The 26,812-nt window shown below is 52.6% G+C and overlaps 12 protein-coding genes across 12 annotated transcripts; 8 read left to right on the top strand and 4 right to left on the bottom strand.

The window, feature by feature from the left end:
- Positions 1–1,070: 1,070 nt before the first annotated feature.
- CORC01_02864 (cell wall protein PhiA) lies at positions 1,071–1,682 on the top strand (the record flags this gene model as incomplete). The annotated part of the gene is made up of 1 exon (XM_022614514.1): positions 1,071–1,682. One exon carries the CDS (start codon positions 1,071–1,073, stop codon positions 1,680–1,682), a length of 612 nt encoding a protein of 203 aa, XP_022478815.1.
- A 658-nt stretch (positions 1,683–2,340) lies between these two features.
- On the bottom strand, positions 2,341–3,066 carry CORC01_02865 (alpha-acetolactate decarboxylase; the record flags this gene model as incomplete). The annotated part of the gene is made up of 1 exon (XM_022614515.1): positions 2,341–3,066. The coding sequence occupies one exon, from the start codon at positions 3,064–3,066 to the stop codon at positions 2,341–2,343; it is 726 nt and encodes a 241-aa protein (XP_022478816.1).
- A 740-nt stretch (positions 3,067–3,806) lies between these two features.
- Positions 3,807–5,492, top strand: CORC01_02866 (acetolactate synthase; the record flags this gene model as incomplete). Its single annotated transcript, XM_022614516.1, has 1 exon — positions 3,807–5,492. The coding sequence occupies one exon, from the start codon at positions 3,807–3,809 to the stop codon at positions 5,490–5,492; it is 1,686 nt and encodes a 561-aa protein (XP_022478817.1).
- A 1,155-nt stretch (positions 5,493–6,647) lies between these two features.
- On the top strand, positions 6,648–7,698 carry CORC01_02867 (glutathione S-transferase domain-containing protein; the record flags this gene model as incomplete). Its single annotated transcript, XM_022614517.1, has 3 exons — positions 6,648–6,702; positions 6,958–7,400; positions 7,480–7,698. 3 exons carry the CDS (start codon positions 6,648–6,650, stop codon positions 7,696–7,698), a joined length of 717 nt encoding a protein of 238 aa, XP_022478818.1.
- A 3,003-nt stretch (positions 7,699–10,701) lies between these two features.
- Positions 10,702–12,584, top strand: CORC01_02868 (CFEM domain-containing protein; the record flags this gene model as incomplete). Its single annotated transcript, XM_022614518.1, has 5 exons — positions 10,702–10,875; positions 10,949–11,084; positions 11,169–11,384; positions 11,437–11,508; positions 11,563–12,584. The coding sequence occupies 5 exons, from the start codon at positions 10,702–10,704 to the stop codon at positions 12,582–12,584; spliced, it is 1,620 nt and encodes a 539-aa protein (XP_022478819.1).
- Positions 12,585–13,395: 811 nt separating this feature from the next.
- CORC01_02869 (cytidine and deoxycytidylate deaminase zinc-binding region) lies at positions 13,396–14,045 on the top strand (the record flags this gene model as incomplete). The annotated part of the gene is made up of 2 exons (XM_022614519.1): positions 13,396–13,543; positions 13,639–14,045. 2 exons carry the CDS (start codon positions 13,396–13,398, stop codon positions 14,043–14,045), a joined length of 555 nt encoding a protein of 184 aa, XP_022478820.1.
- A 2,766-nt stretch (positions 14,046–16,811) lies between these two features.
- On the bottom strand, positions 16,812–19,004 carry CORC01_02870 (HET domain-containing protein; the record flags this gene model as incomplete). Its single annotated transcript, XM_022614520.1, has 3 exons — positions 16,812–16,891; positions 17,447–18,068; positions 18,153–19,004. The coding sequence occupies 3 exons, from the start codon at positions 19,002–19,004 to the stop codon at positions 16,812–16,814; spliced, it is 1,554 nt and encodes a 517-aa protein (XP_022478821.1).
- Positions 19,005–19,785: 781 nt separating this feature from the next.
- Positions 19,786–20,740, bottom strand: CORC01_02871 (uncharacterized protein; the record flags this gene model as incomplete). The annotated part of the gene is made up of 2 exons (XM_022614521.1): positions 19,786–20,683; positions 20,730–20,740. 2 exons carry the CDS (start codon positions 20,738–20,740, stop codon positions 19,786–19,788), a joined length of 909 nt encoding a protein of 302 aa, XP_022478822.1.
- A 1,094-nt stretch (positions 20,741–21,834) lies between these two features.
- CORC01_02872 (uncharacterized protein) lies at positions 21,835–22,325 on the bottom strand (the record flags this gene model as incomplete). The annotated part of the gene is made up of 2 exons (XM_022614522.1): positions 21,835–22,199; positions 22,268–22,325. 2 exons carry the CDS (start codon positions 22,323–22,325, stop codon positions 21,835–21,837), a joined length of 423 nt encoding a protein of 140 aa, XP_022478823.1.
- A 671-nt stretch (positions 22,326–22,996) lies between these two features.
- Positions 22,997–24,133, top strand: CORC01_02873 (uncharacterized protein; the record flags this gene model as incomplete). Its single annotated transcript, XM_022614523.1, has 3 exons — positions 22,997–23,402; positions 23,458–23,775; positions 23,832–24,133. Coding segments are annotated over 3 exons (1,026 nt in total), but the record flags the coding sequence as incomplete, so codon positions are not given.
- A 333-nt stretch (positions 24,134–24,466) lies between these two features.
- CORC01_02874 (dopa 4,5-dioxygenase) lies at positions 24,467–25,301 on the top strand (the record flags this gene model as incomplete). The annotated part of the gene is made up of 4 exons (XM_022614524.1): positions 24,467–24,638; positions 24,711–24,785; positions 24,886–24,952; positions 25,043–25,301. The coding sequence occupies 4 exons, from the start codon at positions 24,467–24,469 to the stop codon at positions 25,299–25,301; spliced, it is 573 nt and encodes a 190-aa protein (XP_022478825.1).
- Positions 25,302–26,231: 930 nt separating this feature from the next.
- CORC01_02875 (uncharacterized protein) lies at positions 26,232–26,582 on the top strand (the record flags this gene model as incomplete). Its single annotated transcript, XM_022614525.1, has 1 exon — positions 26,232–26,582. One exon carries the CDS (start codon positions 26,232–26,234, stop codon positions 26,580–26,582), a length of 351 nt encoding a protein of 116 aa, XP_022478826.1.
- Between the last annotated feature and the right edge of the window lie 230 nt (positions 26,583–26,812).

The raw sequence follows: 26,812 nt of genomic DNA on the forward strand, positions 1-26,812 counted from the left end.
CCTTCCGGGGTTCCGGGGGAAGAGACTTGGACTCTTCGCAACTCGTCAGTGGCCTGGTGAGGAAAGCCAAGAAAAGTCTCAAGGAGACAGCTCCTATCAAAATGCTAATACAGGGGACGCGGGGCAACCGCTCATTTGTTTGTGACATCACTGCCCTCTTCAGCCCTATGTTAAGGCACCAGGTGGCAGTTACTGGTCACCCACTCGCCCGCCCCCCCCCGGGCGGGGGGGGGGGGGGGGGGGGGGCGGGGAGTGTGCGAGTTTTTCTGTGCGTCCGACACCGCTCTCTGGGTGGGGGGGAGGGGAGGCGGGGCAGGGTGGAGGGTGAGCAGGGAGGGGGGGGGGGGGGGGGGGGGGGGGGGGGGGGGGGGGGGGGGGGGCGGCGGCTTTGTGTTTGAGTTTGTGCGATTCAGCATGACCAGCCACCCTCAGCCCTTCTCTCAGTCACCTTTACGGGTCTCTCCGAGTAGATGTGTAGAGACCGAGGTCGACCACAGTTTCGGGGCTAGCCAATCGGTTGCGCGGGCAGCGCAGACGGCAACGCTAGGAGGCGGGATACCACATCGCAAAGTCTCTCTCTCAGAGGTGCCATGCCAAACTCTCGAGTGCCTCGCATTCTTCGCCTCCCCTTGTGAGGCGGCTTTTCTCGTATTTGCCCATGACTCCACACATACTACTAGAGGCAGGGACCATGATGTCGATCCGGCTCCGCACTATCTCTGGCCGCCATTACGAGAAGTCTGGAGATGTTCGCTGGCAGTCCACGCACACATTTTAGGCACTAAGTGGATTTGATGACCGATATGCGTGAACCAACGCAAATCGCTGTCTTCACCTCGTGATTACGAGGTGATCATCAAACGGGGCCCCTGGAGCCGTCTGGTGGCACCGCAGCAACCGGCAATGTGATTGTCAACTCGATCTATAACATGGCCGACAGATCCCGTCCTCGAACAACTTTCAGGAAACCTCACTCTATTACAGTCGACAAACAACAACTTTTAATCTAAAATTAATCATCCGACTACATCAGTCGCTACACATACAAGTCACTTCAAACAACCAACAAAATGCAGTTCACAAACACCCTCGCCGTCGCCGCCTCCCTCGTCGCCGCCGTCTCCGGCGCCGCACTCCCCCAACCCGTCACCTCCTGCCCGGGCGGCGGCACCACCCCCGGCCTCCCCGCCGACGCCAAGTTCCAGCTCTTGGCCCTCGGCCTCCCCGGCGATGTCTTCCCCATCTTCCAGGCCGCCCTGGGCAGCATCTTCCTCGAGCTGCCCAACCAGAACGCCACCTGCGACAACACCGACGACGACAACTTCGCCACCTTTTACCTGAACCAGACCGACGGCGGCCTCTACCTCTACGGCCCCGCCGCCGCCCCGCAGCAGATGTTCACCGACCGCTCCGGCATGGGCCAGGGCAAGTTAGGCTACATCAGCGGCGACGTGCACGCGCCTCGCAACGCCGAGGTCACCGGCTGGCAGGTGGACCAGTACGGCGTGCTCACCCTCAAGGGCGCGTCTTTCCTGGCCTGCCCCCACAGCATCGAGGACAGCTGGTCCGTCTCGGTCGCGACCGGTGTTGACCCTGTTGGTAAATCTGGCTGCGTCGGCATTGTTGTCGGCACCTTGCAGATCGACGAGCTCGACAGCTGCAGCTACACCCCTTCACCTTAAATGATGACTTCCTCTCCATGACATTATCGACGTGCGCAGCGACTCTTTCATTTTTTTTGTATGCATCATTTCATCGAATTGGCATCGGTTTCAAAGACATTGGGACGACCCGAGAGTATATATACCCATAAAATGGCGAATACTAGCAGTTGTAGCATATCATGGCCATTACGGTTTACACCGCTGATGGCATCTGTACGTTGTAGCGTAGAAGAGCATTGCTGTTTTTGAACATGAATTAATATTTCGTTTTTCGACATGATTGCTCCACATCGTTTGTGACCTGTTCTGATTAAGAAGCACAATCCCAAGACGATGATGTTTCTCAGCGCTATATATACTGTAAGGCCATCATCCATGTGGTAGTTTATGAGGTTCGGTGATTTGTTTCAGGGGCATGTAAAGCAACTTGTATCCGCCAGTTGATTCAAATATCAATGCTAACCAAGCTTATCAACATGGGCAGTCCGCCCAGCCTACTTTGTGAGGATTCTCTCAAGTTGGCCGATAGCCAACTCCTAATCCCATCATAGTCGTCATGCGTTCATCCTCTCTCTCTTCTCCTCTCGCGTTCGAACCAGGTTGGAAATGTCATCCATGGCACAGAATAACAGTCAGTAGAATTATCGTATGTTTCTACACTGGGCCACGCCCGCTGCTAACCCTCCACAGCAGCGATACCCTCCTTGTCACCTTCCAACTTGGCCTTGTTGAAGTCGGCATCGTTCGTCGGCAGCTCAACGTGCCATTTTGAAATTTGTGCAGCACCAATCTCGACCTCGCCGTCGGTACCAAACGACAGAATATGCCCACCCTGGGTCCGGTCCTCGGTGATGAAGTGGAGGTGATCGCCGGCTACGCTGATGCCCATGGTATACTCGGGCGACCGGAAGCCGACGACGGTGCCGCGCACGGGCTCTTCAAAGGTGTGCGACGCCTGGTGCTTGCCCACCTCGACCAGGCTCTCGCCCGGTTTACTCTGGCCGCCGGCCGTCCGCACGGTGATGCCCTTGAAGACGCCCTCGATCCTGATGGCCAAGAAGAAGTTTTTTGCGTCGGGGAAGTGTTGGGAGAGGTGCTCAAAGAGCTCCTTCTTGTTGTTGAAGGCGGCCTTGATTGTTGCCGTGGGCTGGAAGCGGGTGACCATGGCGAAGGGGGCGACGGCGTCGGAGGCCGGGCTTGTGTCGATTGGGGTCACGGTGTTGTCCGATTTCATTTGGTAGAGCTTCCCGTCGAGGATGATCATCTCGCCAACCATGTAGCGGAAGGTTCCCAGGCCTTGGGTGCCGTGGGAGATGAGATCTGACACGGGCAGGCCTTTGGAGGCGACGCCGTCCATGAGGGCCGAGATGATGGAGTACTGGAATATTTCATTGACCGCCATTTTGTGTGATGGTGCTGACAATGACGTCCTTTCTATTGTCAGAGTGAGATTGGAGATATGTAGTGAGTTGAGGTGAGATGAGATAGTCGCGGAGGGTTTGTTCGAGATGGCGGAGGGTGGATGTGGTGACTAAGGGTTTGGGATTGCGTCTGGCCACGCCGGGAAAGTGGCGTGCATTTGCTGACTGCAGGTGCAGTACGGATAGGTACCTAAGGTAAGGTAAGCACACCTGCCCCTCCGTCGTCCGGATCGGAGACGTCGGAAGGCCACGGAAGGCGGCTCCGGGAATGCGACCTTTTCAGCGACGGAAGCTGCCATCGTGTGGCTCTTGCCTAGCGCTCTGGTGGTTGAGTCATCAAGTGACGAGGCGCCGCTTTGGGTCCACTGCCCCGGGGGGGCGCTGACGTCAGTCGCACGGCATCACCGGCCACATCGCCGACTCGCTGCTTCGGTCTTTGGCTTTAGGCTTTTGTTCCTCACCTCACCGACTTGACGACCAAGCGCGAGGGACCTTGCGGCATTTCCGTCTCCATCTCCACTCTCTGCCTCCGACTCTCGCCGGCATCGTGGACGTGAATCTGAAGGTCTTGCTCTGCGCTTACGACCTCTTGACAATTTTCCCTTCTTATTGAGCCTTTTGAAATTGACGCAGTCAATTTATCTTATACTTCTCCTCATCCAAACCAACTAATCAGAATCCGCTTCTCTCCATCGACTCTGAGCCACGCACATATCAACCAATGTCTTCAGAAACGGTAGATGTCGTGATCGACTCACTCGTCGCCGCCGGCGTTAAGCACATATTCGGTGTCCCGGGCGCCAAGATCGATAGCGTCTTCAACGCTCTGATCGACCGTCCTGAGATCCAGCTTGTCGTCTGTCGCCATGAGCAGAATGCCGCCTTCATTGCCGGAGCGATCGGCAGGATCACAGGCCGACCCGGCGTGTGCATAGCCACTTCCGGCCCGGGAACCAGCAACCTCGTCACCGGCCTTGTGACCGCCAACGATGAGGGTGCACCAGTCGTCGCCATCGTCGGCGACGTCAAGCGGGTGCAGGCCGCCAAGAAGACCCATCAGAGCCTGAGGGGCGTCCAGCTCCTCGAGCCCGTCACCAAAAAGACGACGGGCGCCGTGCACCCCGACCAAATTTCAGAGATCATGCTCGACGCCTTCAGAACCGCCACGGCGTACCCTCAGGGCGCAACAGCCGTGAGTCTACCAATCGACATCATGACTGTCGGGACCAAGACGTCCATCCCGGCGCTGCCCCCGAGCGCATTCACCCCGCCCCAGTACGGCACGTCTCCGTCCGCATCGCTGAGTAGGGCGGCGGCCATGATCCAAAACGCAAAATTCCCAGTCCTGTTCCTCGGATCGCGGGCGGCTACGCCAGACGCCGTCGAAGCAGTACACGGTTTCCTCCGCAAGCACCCCATCCCCGTCGTCGAAACCTTCCAGGCGGCCGGATCCATCAGCCAGGAGCTTGCCCATCTCTTCTACGGCCGCATCGGCCTCTTTCGCAACCAACCCGGCGACAAGCTTCTCTCGCAGGCCGACCTCGTCATCGTCGCGGGCTACGACCAGTCCGAGTACGACGCCGATGCCTGGCACAAGAGCCAGAGCCTCGAGATCTTGCACCTGGACTGGATCCCCGCCGACTACGGCGCCTTCTACAACCCGAAACTCGAACTCGTTGGCGCCATCGCCGCCAACATCAAGGCGCTAGGCGATATCCTGGCAAACGTCTCCCGTCCGCAGGAGTCTGAGGTGGCAAAGGCCATCTTCACAGAGTTTCACGCCTGGGAGCAGAGCCCTCAGGCTCTCGGCCAGACCGGCGACGGTCCTGTGCACCCTCTCTACTTCATCAAGCTCATGCAGGGCCTGCTACCCCCGTCGCCGACCTTGGCATCAGACGTTGGCAGCATGTACATCTGGCTCTCGCGCTTCTACTTTGCATACAGCCCCAAGTCTTTCCTCGTCTCTAACGTCCAGCAAACTCTCGGGGTGGCTCTCCCCTGGGCCATCGGGGCTTCGCTGGCCCAGGAACCGCCATGCTCCCGGAAGGTTGTCAGCATCAGCGGCGACGGCGGGTTCCTCTACAGCGGACAGGAGCTCGTGACGGCCGTCAAGCAAGGGTGCAACATTACGCATTTTATCTGGAACGATGGAAAGTATAACATGGTGGAGTTTCAAGAGGTTGACAAGTACGGCCGCAGTTCGGGTGTCGACCTAGGAGGTGTCGACTTTGTCAAGTACGCCGAGGCGTTTGGCGCCAAGGGATTACGCGTCAGCCGTTCGTCGGAACTAGAAGCCGTCATGAAGGAGGCATTGAACTATCAAGGAGTGTGCATCGTCGACGTCGAGATTGACTACTCCCACAACCACGAGCTTATGAAGAATGTCATCCACGACAATATTAGTTAGAGTGTTTTTTAATCGGTTAATGGCTATAGAAAATGGTCAAACGACCGTCGTTACCAAGTCTGCGGGTTATTGTCTCGCAGAAGAAACTAACAAAAGCTTACTTATCAACGGGTAAGTCAATTGGAGGGCTAGTGATTCATCTTACGAACTCGGGTTGGCCACACGAAATGCAAAGATAGCTCTTGGCGACAAGTGATTGTTACCAAGACGCATCATTGACGAAAGGTTAAAGGTAGTGCCGTCTTTTCCCGGATGCTCCGGAACACATTCCCGGAACCACGATCCACGTTCACCGGACCATCAAAAAGGACCAAGTAGCTTAGACGAGCCGGCATAAAGTCTTTGAATAGATTGCCGAGCTCTCGCTAGATCGCATCTAGAGCGATGAGTATCCTACCTACCACTGGCGCCCATACAGATTGCGGACTTGTGCCCCTGCTCGCCAAGGTAACTCCATGCTCTCGGTCTTTGAAATGTCGTGCTGAACTGGTCACATCACCAGGGAGCTCCCCACCTCTGCTTCTCTCAGCCCTACGATTCCTCACGGTCCTCACGTTGTTACGCACGGACAAATAAAACAGCAAGGACAGAGCTTCGCGTGCGTCGCATCAGTACGTGTGTTGTTTCAATGCCTCTCGCCCGGCAGATGATATCATGATGCAGACCCAGTATATTATCTGTACACACACCACAAGTATCTTCCAATAGCAAGTGTAGAAAGGTCTCTAGCGGGGAAGCGGGGGAGAGAAAACGCACTCACTATTGGGCATCGCTTGGCTGGGGAGAAACCGCGCCGAGCACCGACCCTTGATTTCTAAGCCAGGTGAACATTGGTGGTTTTCCCCCGTAAACTCCGCCGGGATGGTCTGTTTGGGGGACAAGAGGAGGGGATGGAGGAGAGCGGGGGGGTGTTTCCCCTCAGCACCGATGAGGTGGACAATGCATCACGACATCGGTCTTTCAATGGTGCAACTCTCCGACTTCACTGCGCAGGATTCGGAATTGGTAATCAACTATCAACCTTTAATTCCTTCAAATACGCAACAACCTCACCATTGCCAGCCAACTTGCTCCATCATTCTCAACTTAGACCTCTTAAGCCAAGTCGCGGTATACCTCACAGCAATTTAACAAACCCTCAACCATCTCCTGAAAATGTCTACCGCCACCGCTCCCAAGATCAAGCTGTACACCAACCACGGCTGCCCATGTACGTGACAGACATTTCCGCGCCACCAACCCATTCCTAGCCTCATCCTCGCATCCTCGCTCAATATCATATAATCCACTCCCTCCGCGTAATCCGCCCACATGCCACGTGCAGAATTAAGCTTGAAGCCAAGCCTCATTTATCAAGCCCCCCCTCCCACCACCGTCTCAACGTGCGCAGCAGATGAGGGATTCACATAAGAAGGGGGAAAAAAAGTAAACGGGGAAATATAAACTAACGCCGTAAAACCTCAAGGGGCCCACCGTGCACACATCGCCCTCGCTGAGCTTGGCCTCCCCTTTGAGGAAGAAATCATCGACCTCTCGGTGCCCCGCACAAAGGAGTACCTCGCCATCAACCCGCGGGGCTTGGTCCCGTCGCTCTCCTACGACGGCGAGATCATCACCGAGTCGGCCATCGTCAGCCAGTTCCTCGCCGACGCGCACCCGTCCCACCTCCTCCCCGCCGCCGGGTCCGGCAAGGACGCCGCGCTGCGCCGCGCGCGCATCAACTTTTTCGTCGACACGTACTTTAGCAAGGCCAACTCTTCGCTGTTCAAGCTGCAGCTGGCCAAGTCGGAGGCCGAGGTCGGAGAGATTGCCACTGGCTTCATTGATGTTATTGCAAAGGAGATTGAGCCGCTGTTGAAGGATGCTGCGCCGTATTTCGGGGGTAGCGATAAGGTTACCTTGGCCGAGGTGAGTTTGTTGAGAAACGCACTGAGCAAAAAATCTTTTTTTTTTCCCCCTCCGCCGGCTGACATGCAATTTTGTCTAGGTTCTTACCGGCTCATTCACCCTGCGACTCTTCTCTTTTGCAAACTACGAGCTTATCCCAAAGAGCATCCTGACCTCCTTGGAAGAAAAGGCCCCGAGCTTCTACAAGTGGGCGCAGGTCGTCAACGATACCCCTAGCGTCAACGGTATCTACGATGAGAAGACCGTGGTGGAGCGGACGAAGCAGCGCATCGGTGCTTTGAAGGCTGCTCAGGCTTGAGCAACAGCAGCCTACTGTCTGTGTTTTGGTTGTATGAAGACTCGGAAATGATCGTGCAGGCTCCGGGAAGCTTAAACAATCCCATGTTAATAGCGTTAGGAATTTTCCTATGAAATATCGCCTGACTTTGAGTTGTCAGCGCATCGACCCATCCCCGTGGGAGACTTTAAGCAAACGTTAAACTTTGTGAGTCGTGGTTGTCTGGACTTTGGGAGTCTCCTCCTACCTTAGTACGGCTGTACGACATGCAGCACCTTGATGGAAATGGTGATTACTGGTTGGTTGATGAGGAATAATTCCCCCTCCTGGCTTTTATGAATTCAAGGTATAAAGAAGAAGTATGACTAGTTTATAAACCCAAACGTACAGATCCTCATTATCGAAATGATGATTCGCCATCGAGGGAATAACCTGGGCGGGAAGAATCCCGCTCTTTGGGAAGCCCTGGCCATCCGCTGATTTCTGCCTCTGCCTGGCAGCTTCCTCCCCCTGCTTCGATGGGAATGAGTAGAGCGCATTGACTAACGTTCCGGCAGGCAAGCAAGCAGCTTTGCTTGTTGAAGCAGCAATTTCAAGGGCCGAAGAACAGAGGAGGGCAGAAATTCACACAGTCTGAGAGCTTGCATCCAATGTTGAAGCAAAAGATCGGACCTCATCATCTCACGTCACTCAAACTGTCAATGCTACTACCATCGAATAAGCTTCGACACAAGTAAACCGTCACAGAATCGCAGCGGGAATGTTCTCGCCCGAACGGAGATACATACTCATTAGTAGCTCTCCTCCGAAGGTCAGAACATCAGATCAGTGTGAAAGCGGAAGTTCGCTTAGAAGGTTGTGTCGGGTTCGATTTCCTACCGGCGTCAACTGGTGTCTCGGCCGAACGGCTTACTTTTCTCAGAGTCACCCACAACGGTTTGTGCTTGGATGCAGACTGCCTTCCACTGACCGGTGAGAGAGCGCGGATGTTTCCGTTGAAGGAATCAGGCCAGACCACATCAACAGAGCCTATGGATGTGGGCAGTGATTCCAGAAGAAAGCAGAGTGTACGCGACGATGGGGCCGAATACGCGGAGAAGCTTTTTCTGCCCTTTCCTGGTAGTGTTGACGCGATTGCCACGACCGTGCCCTCAACTCCCACATGGGAATCGATGAGGAGACTTCCTACAAGAAGAGAACAATCAAAGGAATGTCAAAAATTCAGAATGTTTCTGGCGTTCGATCAGTATCTGGCGTGACGGACCGGGGGATGGTGGGGAGGTTGCGGCCTGATTGCGCGACCGCTGTCAAGCTGGTTTCGAGCCAGGGAAGCAGGGAAGCTGCACGCCAGTCGTAAATTACAAGTACCGTTGGGTTGCGCCACTGCCAGGTCTAACACCGGCTCGTCAGAAACGTAATCTGAGAGGGTGGGGAGGAGCCGTAAAGTTCGAGAACACCTACGAGAGATGATGGATGACGGAGTCTAAATAGAGTTTGCTGCTCAGACTCACTCCGTACCACCCCCACCCCCCCGTGCCAGCCTACCCCGCCCGCCCTCCCCCTCCCTCACGACCGCCCCAGCCGCGCCCACCGCGCCCACCCCCCCCCCGCCCCCCCCCCCCCCCCCCCGCCCGACTTCTCACGTAACAGCTAAGCTATCCTGCACACTATGACTGAACAGGCCAATGACACGACACGCTATTTGATGCCTCCTTCTCGAAGGTGGCTTCGAAACACTAGAGTGTGAAACATCACAGCGTACATCCCGGAGGAGCAGCCGGTTAGGGACAAGGGTCGCGAGGGGGCGGGGAACCATGGGCCTAGCCCAACGGAGAGCTTCGCACTAGTACGGCTGCATGGACTAAGAACCTGACGGCTAGATACTCAGATACCTAACGGTTCTTTGGCTTTTCCCCTCTCCTTCTCCCTCCATCACGGACTCTAAGGCCCTGTGTCTTGCAGCTTGTCATGGTTGTGTGGATGACGGAGCGACAGCAAGGAGAAGGGGAGAGAGAGAGACAGAGAGAGACCAGGGCGCACGGCTCGCTTTGATAGCCTTCTGATCGACTCAATGCTTGGGAAATAGTGAGATGGCCCTAGTTTCGTGAAACATGACAACTGACACCATGGTGGCTGGAATCTCCCGCCAGAAACTCAAAGATCTTCTACTGGTGATACGACGGCGTTGGTTCAAAGGCCGAGAGATGTTGAAGTGGAGGGGGGGCTTGTCAAGTCCATCTTGTTATGCCGGAAAGTAAGAGACCGGACAGAGCTTCCGTGACGTGCTACTGTATGGTGCCTTCTTTCCCCCCCTTCCCCCTCCCCCATCATGAGGCTTGGAATTCAGGCTAAGGGGAGGAGGGGAGGGTACGGCATTGATACACACACATACAACACACGGCCAATCAGCTCGCAAGCGCACAGAACCTGGCACATACACTGACGCACCACCTTCTCGACTTTCCATCCCATCCACAAAACCTCGCAACACTTGGACGGGAGATGTGCTCTTGCAGACATGCAGCACCAAGTGGAGGGAGGAGGGAGCTTTGTCCGCCCCGGAGCCCCCTTTGACGTGTTTTCCAGCAGGGTGGCGGTGGTGGTGGTGGTCAGTATTTCTGCAACTGAGGCAAAGTCCAGTTATCCTTGATGTGTCAAGATCCATGGGGAAAACAAACGAACGGGTCCCCTTGGATGGAGTAGGCAAGGGGGGTTAAGGTTGATAACGTTGTTTCCTCCCACCTCTTTACTACAGGCTTGTGATGCATGCATCTCGTCGCTCTGCTGACAACGTCCCTCGACCCACATCATCGAAAAGAAACAGGTGTGACTTTCAACCGCTCATTCTGCGGGAGATTTCGAGTTACGTGCGCCCCAGTGCGGCGACTTGGCGACGACCTTGGTTTCCTTTGCCAATATCGAGCACGACGTCGAACCGGACATTGACACCCTGCACTAGGAGCTATATGGAGCTGCAAGAGACCAGAAGCGACTAATAGCTGACATTTGTCTCCAACTTTCGACATGTGGCTCTCAACATCGTCGGCGGCCTCGTTTAGCCTGCTATGGATCACCTTTGCTCTCTCGATTGTTGGCGTCGTGGGAACAGCCGGGGAGGAATTCTTTGCGGGCGACGAACACGTTCATTTGATGGCGAGGCAGCAGCTACCTGACCTGAGTAAAATCTCGCCATGCGGTGTACGTTGACTAGCTTTGGGCATCTTTTTGCGCTTTGCATCTGCGAATCCACTTTGGCTAATACTCTACACAGTTGAACTGCCTTATCCAGGGCATCACAGGGGTCGGATGCGACCTCACGAACACAACATGCTCTTGCGCGAGCACTGGCCTGGGTCAAATAGTTGGCCCATGCTTGGTTGCAAATTGTACCATGCAAGACTCTCTCGGTCAGTGACTCACTACCCTGATGACATCCTGAATCCGGACCTGGGGAGAAGAAGAAGAATGCTGACCAGTGACGGGATATCCAGACATTGCGAAACTTCAACAGGGCCAGTGCAATCTCCCACACGAATCTGATACCGGAAAGATCCTCGCTATTCTCATCACGGTCTATGTTACCGCCGTTACCGCGATTGTCTTGCGACTCATTGCGAAGAATCTGGCAAAGACATGGAGTCTGGACGACGCGTTGATCATTGCCGCCATAGTCATTGCGATTGCCCCGGTATCTGCAATTCTTTTGAGTGAGTTCGACGACAATTCTGCATGGGAACGAACATTGCTAACTGTCGGCAGTGTCAACAAAGGGATTCGGAAAACACCTCTACGATCTCAAGCCCGGCGGATTGCTTGAAATTCTGCGACTCTGTGCGTATCCCTGTTCTATTGATGTTAGAAGCAACTCCAGCTAACACGCTATAGTATATGTTGCCGAAATTGTATACGTCTTCGTGCTCCTATTTGCGAAGCTGTCCCTCGTAGTCTTCTATCTACGAATCTTTACGGTGCCGAAATTTCGCATTGCCGCATATACCCTGATTGGATTCCTCGTCATTGGCCAGGTCATCATCGGGTTCCTCACCATCTTTTCATGTCACCCAATCGAGTTGTTTTGGAATAGGGACATCCATACCGGTACCTGCCTCGACGTAAACCAACTCGCGTACGCCAACTCTGCCCTGGCCATCATCCAGGACCTTCTCATCCTCGCCCTCCCGATAGCGATGCTGCCAGGGTTGCAGATGAACCGAAATAAAAAGATTTCGGTAGCTATGATATTCCTACTCGGATCGGTCGGCTTCGTCTCCACCATCATCCGTCTTCAAGTCCTGGCCGTGTTCGGTAACTCCATCGACCCGACATGGGACTACGCCCCCGTTGTTTGGTGGACGACAATCGAATTAGGTGTTGTCATTGTGTGCGCCTGCGCACCAATGATTCGCAATCTGGTCGAGAAGAAATTTCCCCGCTTTGCCCTCTTCGCCAGGTGGACGACACCAAAGCCGTCCAAAGACAGCAGTCCCTCCTCCAACGGCAGTGTGGACAAGCCATCCAAGCCGGGACGATATCAGAACATTGGACGGAGCAATAGCCCACCTCAATTTAGCGACAATTACGTTCGTGATTACATTACGAGTCCTAAGGGACCTCCAGTACCTCCAAAGGACGGCCAGATGCCGTCGACTAGCTACCGAGACATGTACGCATATGGTGGATCGAAGCCCAAGGTGCTTGAGCCCTCGTCGCCGCTACCTCAGCCGTATGATCTCTCATGGAGGTCCACGAACCCTTATGGAATTCCAAAAAATGATCTGGAACAAGGCATTGGCAAGACGAATTATAATCTTGATATTGAGATGCTGGAAAGGAAAGGGAAAGACGTGGTAGTGGCACAGAAAGAGCTCTGTTCTCTCTGCGGGAGGGAAAGCTGTAGTCACAGGTAACCAAGACATTTCTGCTAGTTCCTACCTTATAGATATCCATTTGTTTAGACACGAAGCCTGGTGCTTTCTCGTTTCAAGAATTCTTCTGCGTTGACTCATGTCGTGTTACATGGAGATGGCTCCGGGTGGACCCATTTTTTCATCCGGACGTGTTTCCGGAGCGGCCCGGAACGGACCGGTCATTGACAGGGACATTTTCAGCAGGCCAGCCACAAACGTCTGCGTGCAGCACAAGCGATCCAAAAGACCGAAAACCGAAGGGTACGAGTTGCATTCATCGTCATCTTCTTGTCACAGACAAGCTGACGAGTGCAATCCACAAATTCTATCACTTCGCTAAAGACCTCCGTTTCCCCGATGCCATCCATTTAAAGTCCAACCCATGCCGCAGCAAAAGCACGACCCCACGTAGTCCATACACTTGCTACACATCATTCGAGGTTAGATCGATAACGTCCCTCTGCTTTGACGTCAACGTACAAACAATGCACAAGCATTGACCGAGTTTCGCCACTTCCCAACTAGTGCTCACTAACCCCAATTAGGAGCCCTCCGCAGCTTCATCTGGCCAAATCCGGAGAGAAGCCCGTGTCGCAGCTTCGCCTCACAGCCTCTCGCGCGAAACATGCGCGCGTTCTCACTCTCCTCCTCGAGCCTGCTGCTCAAGGCACCGTTCGGTCTCGTGGCCCTGCTACTGGTCGCTTCGGTGGTCGGCCATGGCAATGGTGATCACCAACGGTCCATGACCTTGGAAACATGCGCGCCGCTCAAGATTGTCAACGGCATCAACTTCACCACGCGGGCATATTGGATGCGCCAGGCCAACCTGGCTCTGCCCAGTCCGTGTCCGTTCGCGGCTTTTGGTTCAGTCATTGTGAACCACACTGCCGGCGGCTTGGGGGCGCTGGTCTGCACCGGCGCGAACAACAATGCTGGCACAGGCAACCCGACTCTTCATGGTACGAAGTCTACCCTCCAAACCCCCCCCTATCCCCTCTTCCCCGCCTGCTTTGGAAAAATGAACAAGCTTTCCAGGGTGCTGATCATGAAGCAGGGGAAATCGCGGCGATCGACAACTGCTCGGCAATCTTTGTAGATCCCCAGGGTCCATACCGGATGACGCCGGCCCAGGCCCTGGCTGCCTTTGCCAACCTCACAATCTACACCAACGCCGAGAGCTGCCCCATGTGCGCGTCGGCGGTGCGCTGGGCGGGCTTCAGGGAATACGTCTTTGGCACGAGCATCGAGACCCTCACGGAGGAGGGATGGGGTCAGATCCAGATTACCTCCAGGGACGTCTTCCGACAATCCTCGGGCTTGCCCCGCCCGACAAGGTTGCTTGGTCCGTTGTTGACGAACGAGACGGACCCCTTCTTCAGCTGGCAGTTTAATGTAGATGCGGCCTGTCCCCAGGGATGCTCTCGGGGTGGCGGGGATGGAGGCGGTTGCCGTCCTGCATGATGGCCGACGTGGGCGCGCCGCGCGCTTGCGGCTCGCCCAGATTTGGGTTGCGTTGTGAAGATCCCCTCCAACTGATACAACAATGACAGTATACTGCTAGAGGAAATTTAATATTATTTATTTATTGCTAGTGAACCTTTCATGGAAGAACTGGGGATCTAGTAAGTTTAGTAGACCGAGATGCAAAACACCATTGATTAGAATACGTTTTGATACTACATTTTCATGTAGCAGCTTTATTATTAGAATGATTAGACTCGGCTTAGAATCAACCAACAAACGCACGACCGCTTCAATACTTAGTAGCTGGTCTGCAAATTAGTGTGCGCCCACAGTACCTGATCGACTTTGGCCAGGATTGTATTTCCGCCCGTGGCATTGGCGAGTCGTATGGTCGTTATGAAGGCAATACCAAGAAGTCAAAAGAAAAGAAGAACCAGGGTTTTTCTTCTATTTTTTAGGGGTTAAATGATGAGTGATGGATTAATTGTAATATTGGTGAAGAAGCCTGCAGCAACCGTCGCCCCGAGGAGCGGGATAGTTTTGACATGAAGATGGCCTCCTTCCTCATCTCATGACACAGAGTCTCATCCTCTCGACACCTCCGCCGCCATGGATAGTTGCCTTCTTCATTTTACAATTCACACATAAACCACTTACATGCCTGTCAACCCTTCATTCATCCATAAGCCGCGGCTAAGTAGATCACCACTGCAAGCATCCCGCTGAGTTACTAGGGACGAAAAGAGGCAACACTGACTTGCTGATTCAACACTCTATCCAAGTAAGATTACATCAGTTAGATTGACAAAATGATTTTGCCTCTTGCACTGCCAGTTCGAAGTTTCCCGGAGCCGTCGATGGCTTGCCCAAAGTTCAGCTTCTCATCAACAAAGACCTTAACCTTCATCTCGGCGATCATATTCCCCAATTTGGTAGGTATTCATTCCACATGCATGCGTTTCAGCAGCCACCTGTTGAAGTTTGCCCTTGTCTCCGCTCAAGAAGCCAAGAAGAAGCATTCTCCGTGCAACTTTGAGAAGGGTCGAGGCACTGAGATCGCCTCCAATCTGGATGTACTTAGCCTCTGTTGCAGAATACGGAGGGGGCAGATTCGTACAAAGGTTGGTAGCTTTGAACATTTTCGACGAGGAGATCGCACATCAGATTACTTTGTTGAACAATTTCGATCAAGACGACATGCGCACCGAGCTCCTCGCATAATGCCCTTTTCCGAGTCGACCAGGTGGCTGTCACATCAACACCAAATGCTCGCGCGATTTGGGTTCCAAACAGTCCGACACCTTCCCTCCGCCGATTACGAAGATTTTTGCCTACTCTGGATGAAAGGAGCAGTTTAGGCAATGAGACCGGCCGCACCAATGCAGGAGCCTAATTTAGGAGGAATGCCATCCGGGACGCGAATACAAACTTTTGTCGAGACAACAAGCTACTAGCAGAGTGTTCCATCTTTCATGGGATGTCCAAAGCACCCGGACACGAGATCACCGCATTTGGATTTGGTATTGGAAGGGTGCATGGCCCGGACGCGGCCACAAAAGTCATGCCCGGGGAATGCGGGGAAGCCCGTCCTCAATATGGTTCTCAGAACAAGTTCGGCAGAATTCAAGCTGGCCTAGAGGCCTTGCACAATGAATTGACCTGGCTGGAGATTCTCCGGTGCGGGTTATTTGTTCCGAGCCGGAGATTCCCCTGCATCGGTCCGCCTTGGCTGTACTGCCATGCCAGGCTCTCATTACCTCAATACTGAAGTTAATGTACCGATGATCAATACTGCCTGGTATTTGCGTTGGCCTGCTCTTTCAATATCAAGAGATTACAGTCTTTCCCGAAATCCCAATGAGATCAAATGGTAAACTTGGTGGTTTTGTTAATCCCCAAGGTTCGTAAGTCCGCGAGTCCGCAGTCCAAAAGTTTGGCAAGCCAGCTAAGTACCTAGGAACTCAAAGGACTGAACATTGATGCATACAAATTAGCCCATTCATATATTGGATCGATTTGCCCACGAATAGGGGCAGAAAACGCTCTCTAAGCCCTCAGAAGTGACCCTGAACGGCGATTTAGCATTTGTTCTCAGGACTACCAAGTAGTAATGCATTCTTCTTTGCCTCAAAAAGCTATCTCAGACTACCTAATCATGAAATCTACTCATCCTTTTACCCACTGCCACACTGCCCGGATCCACGAGCTTGGGACAGTCAATTACGCTAAACCAGCGTTGACGGCTGACCATAAGAGGGTTTTGTAATAGGCAGGTTCCATGCCGTTCATGATATCAAGTTTTTGCTTGACCTTTGATAGGCTGTCTACTTTGTTAATACGGGGTGTCTCTGTGGAGCCTATCAGACCGAGAAGCAGTTGAGACTACCGTAGCAGGCTTCGAGACCACAAGTTCCATGACAGCACTATTATGAGAAACTTGGGCTCAGGATGGAATCGATTCGCAACAAGACACCAGAACGAACGTTTCGGAACGTCACCCCATTAGAAGGACAGCGAGTGACTAGGAACAAAAGGGCCAAAAATAAACATGTCACGTTTAAGTGCCTCCGGAGGTGAACACTTGCGCCGTGAGCTTTACAACTTGACCCCCACCTGATTTGAACAGATAACCTTTCGATGGAATCCTAAGGACTGGAGTCGAACGCGCTACCGTTGCGCCAGAGGGCCGATGAAAATATTAGGATGCGTCGAAGGTTTAAGTGGGCAGTCATCGTGGGCCTCGTTTATTCTCGTGATCCAGGGCTAGACCCGCTTCGTTCCGCCTTGATGGGGCAGGGTCTCCCGCCGCTGTAGGGTGTCCGAGGCCCTCGTCTTGAGGTTTCCTTGCCAAATGAACAAAGTAACGTCATTGCGATGGACTGCTCAGTGGTTTGTAGTACTGTGCTTACATGCAAATGACTGTGGGTTAGCTAAACGCACTTCTCCTGCTCAGCCTGCGACAACACAACGGTATGGCGGGGTGCCCAGGCTTGGGAAACCCGCATGATCAGAACGACTTGGCTCGAACAGGAATTGAACACTTGAGTCAGGCGACATTCTAAATGGATTGGACAGAAAGTCAAGTACGAGAAAAAGATTTCAAGCAACTACTTAGGTAGAAGCAACTTGAACTATTCCTTGCAACTGCATCCCGCTCGTGTCTGGTACCACAAGGAATCGACGATATCAAATAAGTATGGTGTGTTTATCTATGGCCAGTAACGCCGTCCTAGTTTATTGCTTCTGATCTGGATGTACGTTTTTGCCTCACATTACTATGCACAAATCGCCCCAATCAGTCCTTTGATTCACAAAAATAGAGAAAACGGGTTGCCCCTCCAGCATCTTCGTCTCCATTCCAAGGCTCAGCACAACCGGCCTGTCCTCAACACGCCTACTCAAACCGAACGCGATTCTGGTCTTCATCACACCGCGCTCACTGCCGAGCTGGCGCATCCTCACAAAGTCACCGCTCATGGCGGTTCTGAAAATATGACCCGTCTCGCCATTGTCAGCCGCAAGACACACCCACGGATGGGCACCGCTCCCGGTAAAGCCGCACGCGACAATAAAGTTCTGGTCGGCTGCACCCGACGTCCGGTACTGCACGTACCCGTCAAAGGCATCCAGCCCTTGCGTGATGAACATGCGCCGGGATGAGCTCCACATGCCGTCGGGCCGGGCCTTGACGAACTCCACCTTTGGCGGCGTGGGGGGGAAGCAGAAGGCGTTGCGGTAGATGGAGTCCATGTCCTCGACGAGCGTCTCGGACGCGTCCGGCTCGAGGAATTTGCTAATAAACATCATGTGCTCGATCCCCGGCGCGCTGTGCTCGAGACTCCAGAGACGACCGGTTTTCCAGCGGAGGAAGACGTTACCGCCTTGGTCCTTGAGGAGGATCCCGAGGCTCCGACGGTCTGGGTCGTTGCATCTGTGGCATCGAAGACTTAGGAAGTGCGCGCCGTCGGGCATCAGGCTGGTCTCGGCTGTGATTTTCAAGCCTTTGTTTGTGATTGAGTACTTAATGTTGGTGTTAGTTCCATTAACGACACACAGCAGACCGTGTCCACATGAGAAGCGGAAGCATGCGATTCCAAAACATACCTCGGGGTTGTACTTAATCTCGCTGCTCAGTACAATGTCGCTCGCTGTTTCAAAGGCCACTGGCGACATGGCCAAAATACCGAAATAGCCTAATGGAGATTCTGTCGGAGCAGACCACGCAAAGAGGGACAAGTCGTTGGTTTCCTTGATAATCTCTTCCTGGAGTCGTATGAAGGCTCTCTTACCCTCTCCGTAGAGAAGCGGCATCTTGACTCCGAAAACTCCCAAGAGACAATAGGCCAAGTCTTCTTCTCTCTTGGTTGTGCGCCCAGATGCCCAAGACATTCTTCTCGCAACAGGTATTCTCGCGAGAAGCCCTTCGACTCTCCCGCTTCCGGCTGCCAGAATGCTTTGGTCAATACTGGTCTGCTGTTGAATAATGTCGCAGAGATCTGCTCGACTACCAATGTAGTTCCAGTCTTTATCAAAGAATTCTACTCGTGAGGGGGCAATGAGCTCCTGCAAAGTCCATCCACGAGTGAACCACTGAGAGTGTTGAAGGGGAACCCCGTCGACGCCCACGTCCGATAGGTACGCGTAGCAAACTTGAGATCGCGCGTACCATTTAAACATGGAATTAATAGCTTCAGTCAACTCGGTGAAATCCTGTTTATTGATGCAACAGGTATCAACCCAGGCATATTTGTATCCCTGCTGTAGTGCAAGGCGACAAAACTGCTGAATCTTTTTCCATCCTGTCTTTCGCGCTATCACATCAGGTTTTCCAAAGTCTTGGTATGTGGCCTCGGCATGGTCGGCCTCCCAACGGTGTGAGAGAATGGCATAAGACTCGGGAATGGCCAGTCCGGAAAACTCCTCGATCTGTAGACTGGAGCAGTTGAGGAGCTTCATGGCGATGGTGGACAATGGAGGGCGATGTGAGAATTCGGAGAGTCCATGAATCGGGAAGGGTGACGAACTCTCAACCCCTACTTCTTACCAAAGAACTAGTTTTTCCTCGGAAGATCATTCTTAGATCTCATCACATCGCCAAGAGAACTGGTATTACACTTCTAGGCAGCCACCCAATGGTAAAATGCCTCGTAATCCATTGATGACTGCAGGTGGGGTCGAAGGCTGACCAGGTTGCTGGCGCGACTCGCCTTTTCATGTGTCTAGCGTGAGCTTCTTGGTCGAAGAAAAAAGAAACGAGACCCATGTATATGCAGCTTGCTTGGTGATGTCCCCGTATGAAATTGACCACTAAGGCGTGCCAAGACGCTAGGATCCTTTTCTCTTGCTTCTGCGGTTCTGCCTCGATCGAGTCATACATCAAGGCTCTCTTCTAGACTTGAGTGATACCGTCATAGCACGCAAATTGCAGATGCCTCCTAGACTGCCTTACTTGGATGAGGCTTTGACTGGCTTGCTGCGCGAAATATATATCTTGCGCTGGGACCGTGCACCACTCCTGTAGACTATAGTCGACAGGCTTCTGCGGCTTCAACAACCTTGAGTTGTCTGTCAGGCACGTTTAGTCAGAGATCAATTGGAAACTTGGGCCTGAAGTTCTCGATACCAGAGGAAGCAGAACCCTTTCAAAAGACTGCTGTATCAAAAATTAAATCTTGTAGTGTAGGTAATTCAACAAACTTTTCAAAATAGCATCTCTTCATCCATAAAGCTCCTTCTTTCAATCATCGTATGGATCGCCCTTCCCGTGCTTATGACTCTCTTTCGTCTCATCGTAAGGGTCGTTGGAATTACTGGAGCTCGTGCTTTTGATGTTCGCACTCTTATTTTTGTCCTCCGAATCAGGATCATGGTGTTTGTGAGGCTTTGCGATATGAAGCTCATCCGAGTGAAGAGCGACCCCGGCCTCAGCGGCGATGTGATTCAGAGGATCCCTCATCAAGAACATGGTCAAGCAATGATTGATATGCATGAGCGTGTCGTAGCGTTTCTCAATAACCAGCACGCCGTCTTTGCCGCAAAATGCACCCACATCTCCTCGCGCGCACCGCGCAGCCTCCCACATCTTGCGCCAGTAGAACACGCAATGCACGAGGTGCCATTCGTGTGTGGCGAAGAAGCGAGCATATTGGCCGTGTCGAGCAGCCTCTGGCAATTGGCTTACTTCTTCCAGGGTCATAGGGTTCGTCTTATTCTTGTCATGCCAGTAGCCCCAGGTGTTCCCTATCGCGTCGGGCTCGTTTGGGCCCAAGGACTCGAACTCTGCCGTCAACTCAGGAGATCGACAATGAGGCGGAAGCCAAGCGGCGGCAAGGGAATCGTACACGCAATCGTTTGCGCGAGCTTCTTCAATCGTTTCGCCACAGTTGCAAGACATGCCACGAGGTTGCAAGGTGGAGGGGGATGGCGATGTAAGAAGAGAATAGAGACCGTAGGCCGCAAACGACACAATTAAGAGGCGACCCGCGAACGATACGACTTGGCCAAAGACAAGAGTCTTGTTGCGTGGTGAATCCTGGCTTTCATCTTCAAGACTAGACTTGCCATTTACGTCTCTCGGGAGCCGTAAGTAATCTCCCTTGTCTCTGTTTGCCCGAGGCACGGCGAACAGCTGAAAACTTCAGATTGTTAGCGCAGTAACTTCAACTCTCATTAAACACTCACATTTTAGACATGTTGAAATTTGCAGGGTAAACCATTCTGATTCCTTGACATCCCCCAATCTAGACCGAGTCTTGTAGAAAGATGCGTTGCTCGTAAGCAAAGAAAACGAAAAGAAACGACAGTAAGCCAGCTCGTATGGGTATAGGCAGCACCTGCAGTTCTCCTCACTGCCAGCAAGAACTGAAGAGCTGAGCCTTGCTCTGCCATGTACACGTTATGGGCACATCTAGAAACTGCTGCAAGTCTCGCGCGATATCATATTGGCGCCAAGGAATGAAGTTGAGCGGGAGTCCGAAGGATTCGAAGGAAGAGAGGAGAACAGCTTATCGACCCCACGAAATTGCCGTCAATGTGCCTGGCTTGCCTTGAACCCCGCCTGCACCATTAGCCAAAGAAAGAAGCTGCAAAATTCTGATCTACAATGTCGCGGCCCGGTGGCGGGCCGTTTGTGAGCGAGATGCGGGCTGACGCTGCCATTATGCGGCACCTTTGTCGCTCACGCACGTTCCGCAGGAATGAGCGCGGCTCGGATGTAACATAGCTGTCACCACACCTGCAATTGGAGATTTCGCCAAGCTTCCTACAGGATGTGTTTGTTCGAAAGATGGTACCGGAATAGAAGTGTCGTATTCTTAAGGTAGATTGTGCTCAATGATGGAATATGGGCCAAGAATGAGAGGCGTTCTTATCCGAGAGGTACTACGGTAAAGCTTTGCTTGGCCTCGGAAGACCGGTTGACGCAGAGAAAGCGGTATTGTCCAGCATGAAAAGGTAAGAGTAGAATCGGCAAGACTGTTGCGTTGCCACACGGCTTTGGGTATCCCCGATTAAGCGAACGTGGCGAGAAGCAAAGACACAGGATTTTTTCACTTTGGGGGACGATTTCACTAATGACTCTGAGTATTCCAATTGCGGTAGTAATGAACGCATCCTAGACTAATCCTCCTAGCTCGAGGTTCTTACTCCGCAGGTCTACTGAGCTCCCTATGATTTCGCGAAGTCCTGACAATTGAAAATCCTTGCACCAAGATCTCCAGCAGATACTTCGCGTCTCAGTTCGGCACTTGGAGCATGGCCTTGGGAGGAGGCCATACCTAACTCCTACTTAAGGGTAGAAGGGGATAGCCTCAGCCTCAGCATCGGCACCCCTCTTAGGATAGAAGGGGATCGCTTCGGCTTCCGCATCAGCGCCTCTCTTTGGATAGAATGGAATAGCCTCCGCCTCAGCATCAGCGCCACGTTTGGGGTAGAAGGGAATTGCTTCAGCTTCAGCATCGATGCCTCTCTTGGGATAGAAAGGGATGGCTTCGGCCTCCGCGTCGACTCCTCGCTTGGGGTAGAAGGGGATGGCCTCAGGTTCGGCGTCGGCCCCGCGCTTAGGATAGAAAGGAATCGCCTCCGCCTCTGCATCAGCGCCCCTTTTCGGGTAGAACGGGATAGCTTCAGCTTCGGCATCAGCTCCTCTGATATCTTGAGAGGGTGTTTGAGTCAGTCATTTTCCGATTCTGAAGCACTTGACATTTTCCAAGGCAACATACCGAGGGGGGCAGCAGCCACGAGGCCAATGGCGACAAGGACGAGATACTGAGCACGCATTGTAGATGACTTTAAGCTGAATGTGATCTATGGGGGAGAACGTGATAAGACTGGTAGGTGGGTGCTTGAGGAAAAGTCCAAAGGGATATCACTGTGTATGATATTTGAAGAGATTCCTCTGTTGGTTTTATCTAAAAGATGCCCAGAACCAGCGAATCGTCAGCAATAAGCTGGCACAACGCCTTGTTTGCAAATATTTTACCACCAGTGACGAATGCTTGCCTTGAATCGCGAAGGAAGCGGGCGGGATTGCGTCAGTCTGGAGGTTCGCGGTTCGATCATGACTTACACACGCGGAACAAAGGTCTCTTGCATCTGCAGCCAAAAGGTCACACACATACATGTCGGAAGCCGAGTAGAGACTGTTACAAACATGGAAGGTTGCATCGGCCGCTTCAAGATAGGCAGTAGATTTTACAATATTCGGACCACTCAATGGTTTCACCGGCGCGCCAAGCCTGACGACGGATTCGAAGGAATCCTGCTGCGTCATGCAGTGGAGTTAAAAGAGTCGAATGTCGCAATGCCCAACGCCTCTTCGTATCATTCGGGCAGGTAGATATTCAGCCATTCAAGTCCAACAGTCGGGGTGTCTGCTTTGTATGGAATGATTAGGCAAGTTGCATTCGCTCAGTCGTTTGCGCTGACAACGAGGCCCGGCCATTGCCAGGAAGTTGTATGTCCGCTCCATTACAAATCTCTCATTTCCGTGGTCTCCACGCACAACTTACAGTTTCGTTTCGCTTGATCTACGCCATTGGAGAAACAAGATGAATGAAACACAACGGCCTTCGACGGACTCATCGGTAGTCTCACATGAACAAGATGCTTTCTCAGGCAGTGTCCAAAAGAATGAAGACATTGAAAAGGCTCTTTTGCCTCACAGGGAGCAAAGGATGGTACCTCGCGCTGTTCTGAGAGAATCTTCATGGTCGAAGCTGTGCAGCAGAAAGACCTCTCTCATAACCTTTCTCAATATTGGGCTTTTCATTGCCTCATCCGCCATGTGGCTATGGCCTGCGCCCGCGAGACATGGGTTGAATATTCAAGACTATTGGAAAGAAACGTCGTTCTACTGTAAGTGATCCAAGGGCTCAAGCTCTGTCTCGGGTGTGCTAAATAGATCTACAAGCGCCGATTCTAGAGCGCTTTGATATCCCAAGAATCAACAGAGTAACAAATGGCACTCTATACGATACGAATCCGCCATCAATTCTTCGCCAACGAGTTGGCGAGGAGGCCGACAAGGAGTGGCATCGCATCGGCGACCATGTCTGGCCTTTGGTCATTGGGGAAGTAGATGTGAGGCAACTGGGGAAAGACCCGCACATGGCTGTCAAGATTCCAGAAGACCTTGGCTATGGTTCAGATGCATACATTGCCCAGACAGAGGTTTTCCACCTCCTCCACTGCTTAGACATGCTGCGCAGGGAAGTTTCGTATGAGCATTGTAAGCTTCCGAGCATGCACCGGAGAACAGTACGCATTTCTGACTTGTGGTCCCAGACTATGAGCCAAAAGAGGGACCTAGGCCAGGAGGTGCGCAGCATCAAGCTCACATTGGCCACTGCTTCGATATTCTGGCTCAGACAATCAAGTGCACTGGGTCAGTGGACATGATCACCTTTAATTGGGTCGAGAACTGGGAGCAGCCATTCCCAGACTTCATGAATCACAAGGTGTGCCGCGACTTTGACGCGTTATTGGGTTGGGTGAATGAGAATTCCATGGACCCCAAAGTCTTCCAGAAGATGAAGGTGCCTCCGCCTGGATGGCCCGTCATGCCGGAGCCAGGACCGGCCCCGTGATGCCTCAAAGGCAAAGAAAACATGAACCAGAATTGTGGCACAAGTTCGTGGACTATGGGCCCAGGCGGGAAAACACCAAGAGACATTTTGATGATCTGGCTGGAGAGGGGTTTGCTGCGGTCTGTTCGGGCTTTGTTTAAAACCGATTCTAGCCGCTTTCTCTCATTGTGCCTGCGCACGTGAGACTCAAGTTTATTGCGTGATTAAGCGGTTGTTGCTCCGCACTTTGACATCAAGCCACCCCGTCGGCTACGTGTGCTTGAATCATGAACTTGACAAACTTCTGAAAGGACAGCACCGGCCATTAGCAAGATATCCCGCAGCATCCTCACCATGACCATGGTCACTCATTCCACGCCCTCGGCCCCGCAGACAGACCTGAAGACGGTTGTCGAAGCTCGGACTCGGGAATGGCACTTCCACATATATTTCTTGCTACAGTCTCCGACTGAAACTGCCGCCGCCCTTGCTATCCGTGATGCTGTTTTGAGGCTCCGACGCGATGGTACGTGGAGAACCCATGTCTCTGATAGCCATCACTTGGTTGAGAGTCCACAATGCTGATTCCTATATGAAGGCGCGTTCGTAGCTGTGCCTTTATTCAGGGTGAATGAGTTTCCCATCGGGCCACACCCGGCAGGGTCATACGAGAGTGAGTAATGCCAGAGTAACATCCTTCAAATCATCGCCGCGCTCCAACGTGGAGAGTCCCTATCCAAGGAATATCCGAATAACCAATGGCTTGGGCGCAGTTTGGGTTCCTGACTCCTCATTTTCTGATGTCTTCTTCTACTTGGCATCAAATCGAGGCAACTTGAGGTAAGTCATCTCGTCTCGACTGCACGGGATGCAGGGTCGAGGATCCCATTGTCATGTCAATACGTGCTCCCACGCTGACTTAATACTTAGCGTTCTTGTCCACCCTTTGACCTCGCTTCAACGTCGAGACCATGAAACAAGGAACGCCTGGATGGGTACCCCATGGCCAATCTACCTTGATAGCTTGCCGTACGATGGCGATATTCCTCTCCAATATCCTGAACTGGGTCTTGGTTGGTCCACGTCCCCAGAGCAGGAGGTCTCTCTAGAGGAGCGATTGAGACAGGGTGCAAAGGTTGAGGCTCTATTGGTTGACGATCCTGAGGCTGCACCCGCGCCGAAGGATTGAGAGAGAGTCAGATTATTGAATGCGCTAGCTGAAAGACTAAAATGAGTCGGTGTCGTTGGGGGCCTCGCTCTTGTTGGATAATGAGGAGCTCATGAGTAGTGCGGCTTCATGATTTGCATCTAGAGAACCTTGGAACACAGCACTTCGAGCCTTTCCTCTGCGCACTCCATCCTAATTCCTTGCACATTCATGTATTCTAAATATCCCGATTCTCCACAGGATCTCTCCGTTTCATAACGTCTACAGTCATGTAATGAAAATTTCTGAGGTTTGCCATATCAGACCCAGTGCCGACACCTATCTTGCTTGGAAGTGCGGACGTCCAGCAGCAATAAACGGGAAGATTGTTTGTGCAAAAGGCCCGTAATAGATGCGAAAGGCCAATGATGTGCGTTTGCACAACACAAGGAGTGTACAAGTCTGCCGTAGTTCCAGTCCGTCATACGTCTCAGCCGAGCACGCAGTTGGGATCGCTGTTGAGCGTGTGACGACAATGTTGGCTCGTCCGTTTCCGTTGGATGGATATGTGGGTTTGATTTTGTTGCTCAAATTGTGCGACTATCAACATCTGTCTTTGGATATCATCTCGACATTCAAAAGCACATACGCGAGTCGCAGATTCTGCACGAGGGCCACTCGTTTCGGGCCAAACTTCCCTTCCTTGTGCGCACATTGTGTGGGACAGTATGACATTCGCTGCACAATAAAAATGATGCCATTCCATTCCCACAATCTTCAAAGTGTCTGACCTCCAACGAGCCGACCTTGAACGAGACCCCCTGAAGTCCAGCAATGTTTACCAGAAATTCACACGTGAGAAGCTGAGTAAGTCTCAGCCCCAAAGACCAAAAGGAAAGCACAAGTATTTGACTTGTGTAGTTGACATGTAGCCTCACCAGATAGACGTTTGACCTCAAGATCGAGCTGAACATGAAGAGCGCCGGCATCATTGTTGCTGTGGTATTCACGCAAGTTTCCTTGGCGGCCTTCTGCGCCGTATCCGCATATCTGGGAGCAGGACGACCTGGGAGCTGCACCGGGCAGAATCTGGGTTATGGGAATTCATCTCGACCAGGGGCCAGTGAGTGTTTCGCCGCAGTAAATGGTGCATGTGGGCTAGTTATAGATCGAACCGTCGGAGGAGGATGCAATTGCACCATACACTTCTTTGCCGGAGGAGATTGCAATCGCACTTCCGTAGGGTCTTTACGATGCAATAGGGTCGGTGCATCACTGCAGGTCGACTTTGACCACTTTGATATTCGCTGTCCTCAAGATTGAGAAGAGGAGTTTTACCTGGTGCTAATCTCATGTGAGAAATCGATTGGGTCCTCCCATTAGGCACTGAGTCCAATCTCAAAATAAATAAGCTGGGTAAACACAGTGGCCGTTGTTGACGCCCTCACTCTTCTGCTCTGAAAGAAGCCCAACTCCTCAATTGAAAGTAAAGCATGGTCAATTCATTCAGTGTGAGAAGCTAAGACAGGACGTATTGTATGTTTATGCACGCC

Source organism: Colletotrichum orchidophilum, assembly GCF_001831195.1.
Source record: "Colletotrichum orchidophilum strain IMI 309357 chromosome Unknown Scaffold_17.1, whole genome shotgun sequence".
In the NCBI taxonomy this organism is placed as follows: Eukaryota; Fungi; Ascomycota; class Sordariomycetes; order Glomerellales; family Glomerellaceae; genus Colletotrichum; species Colletotrichum orchidophilum.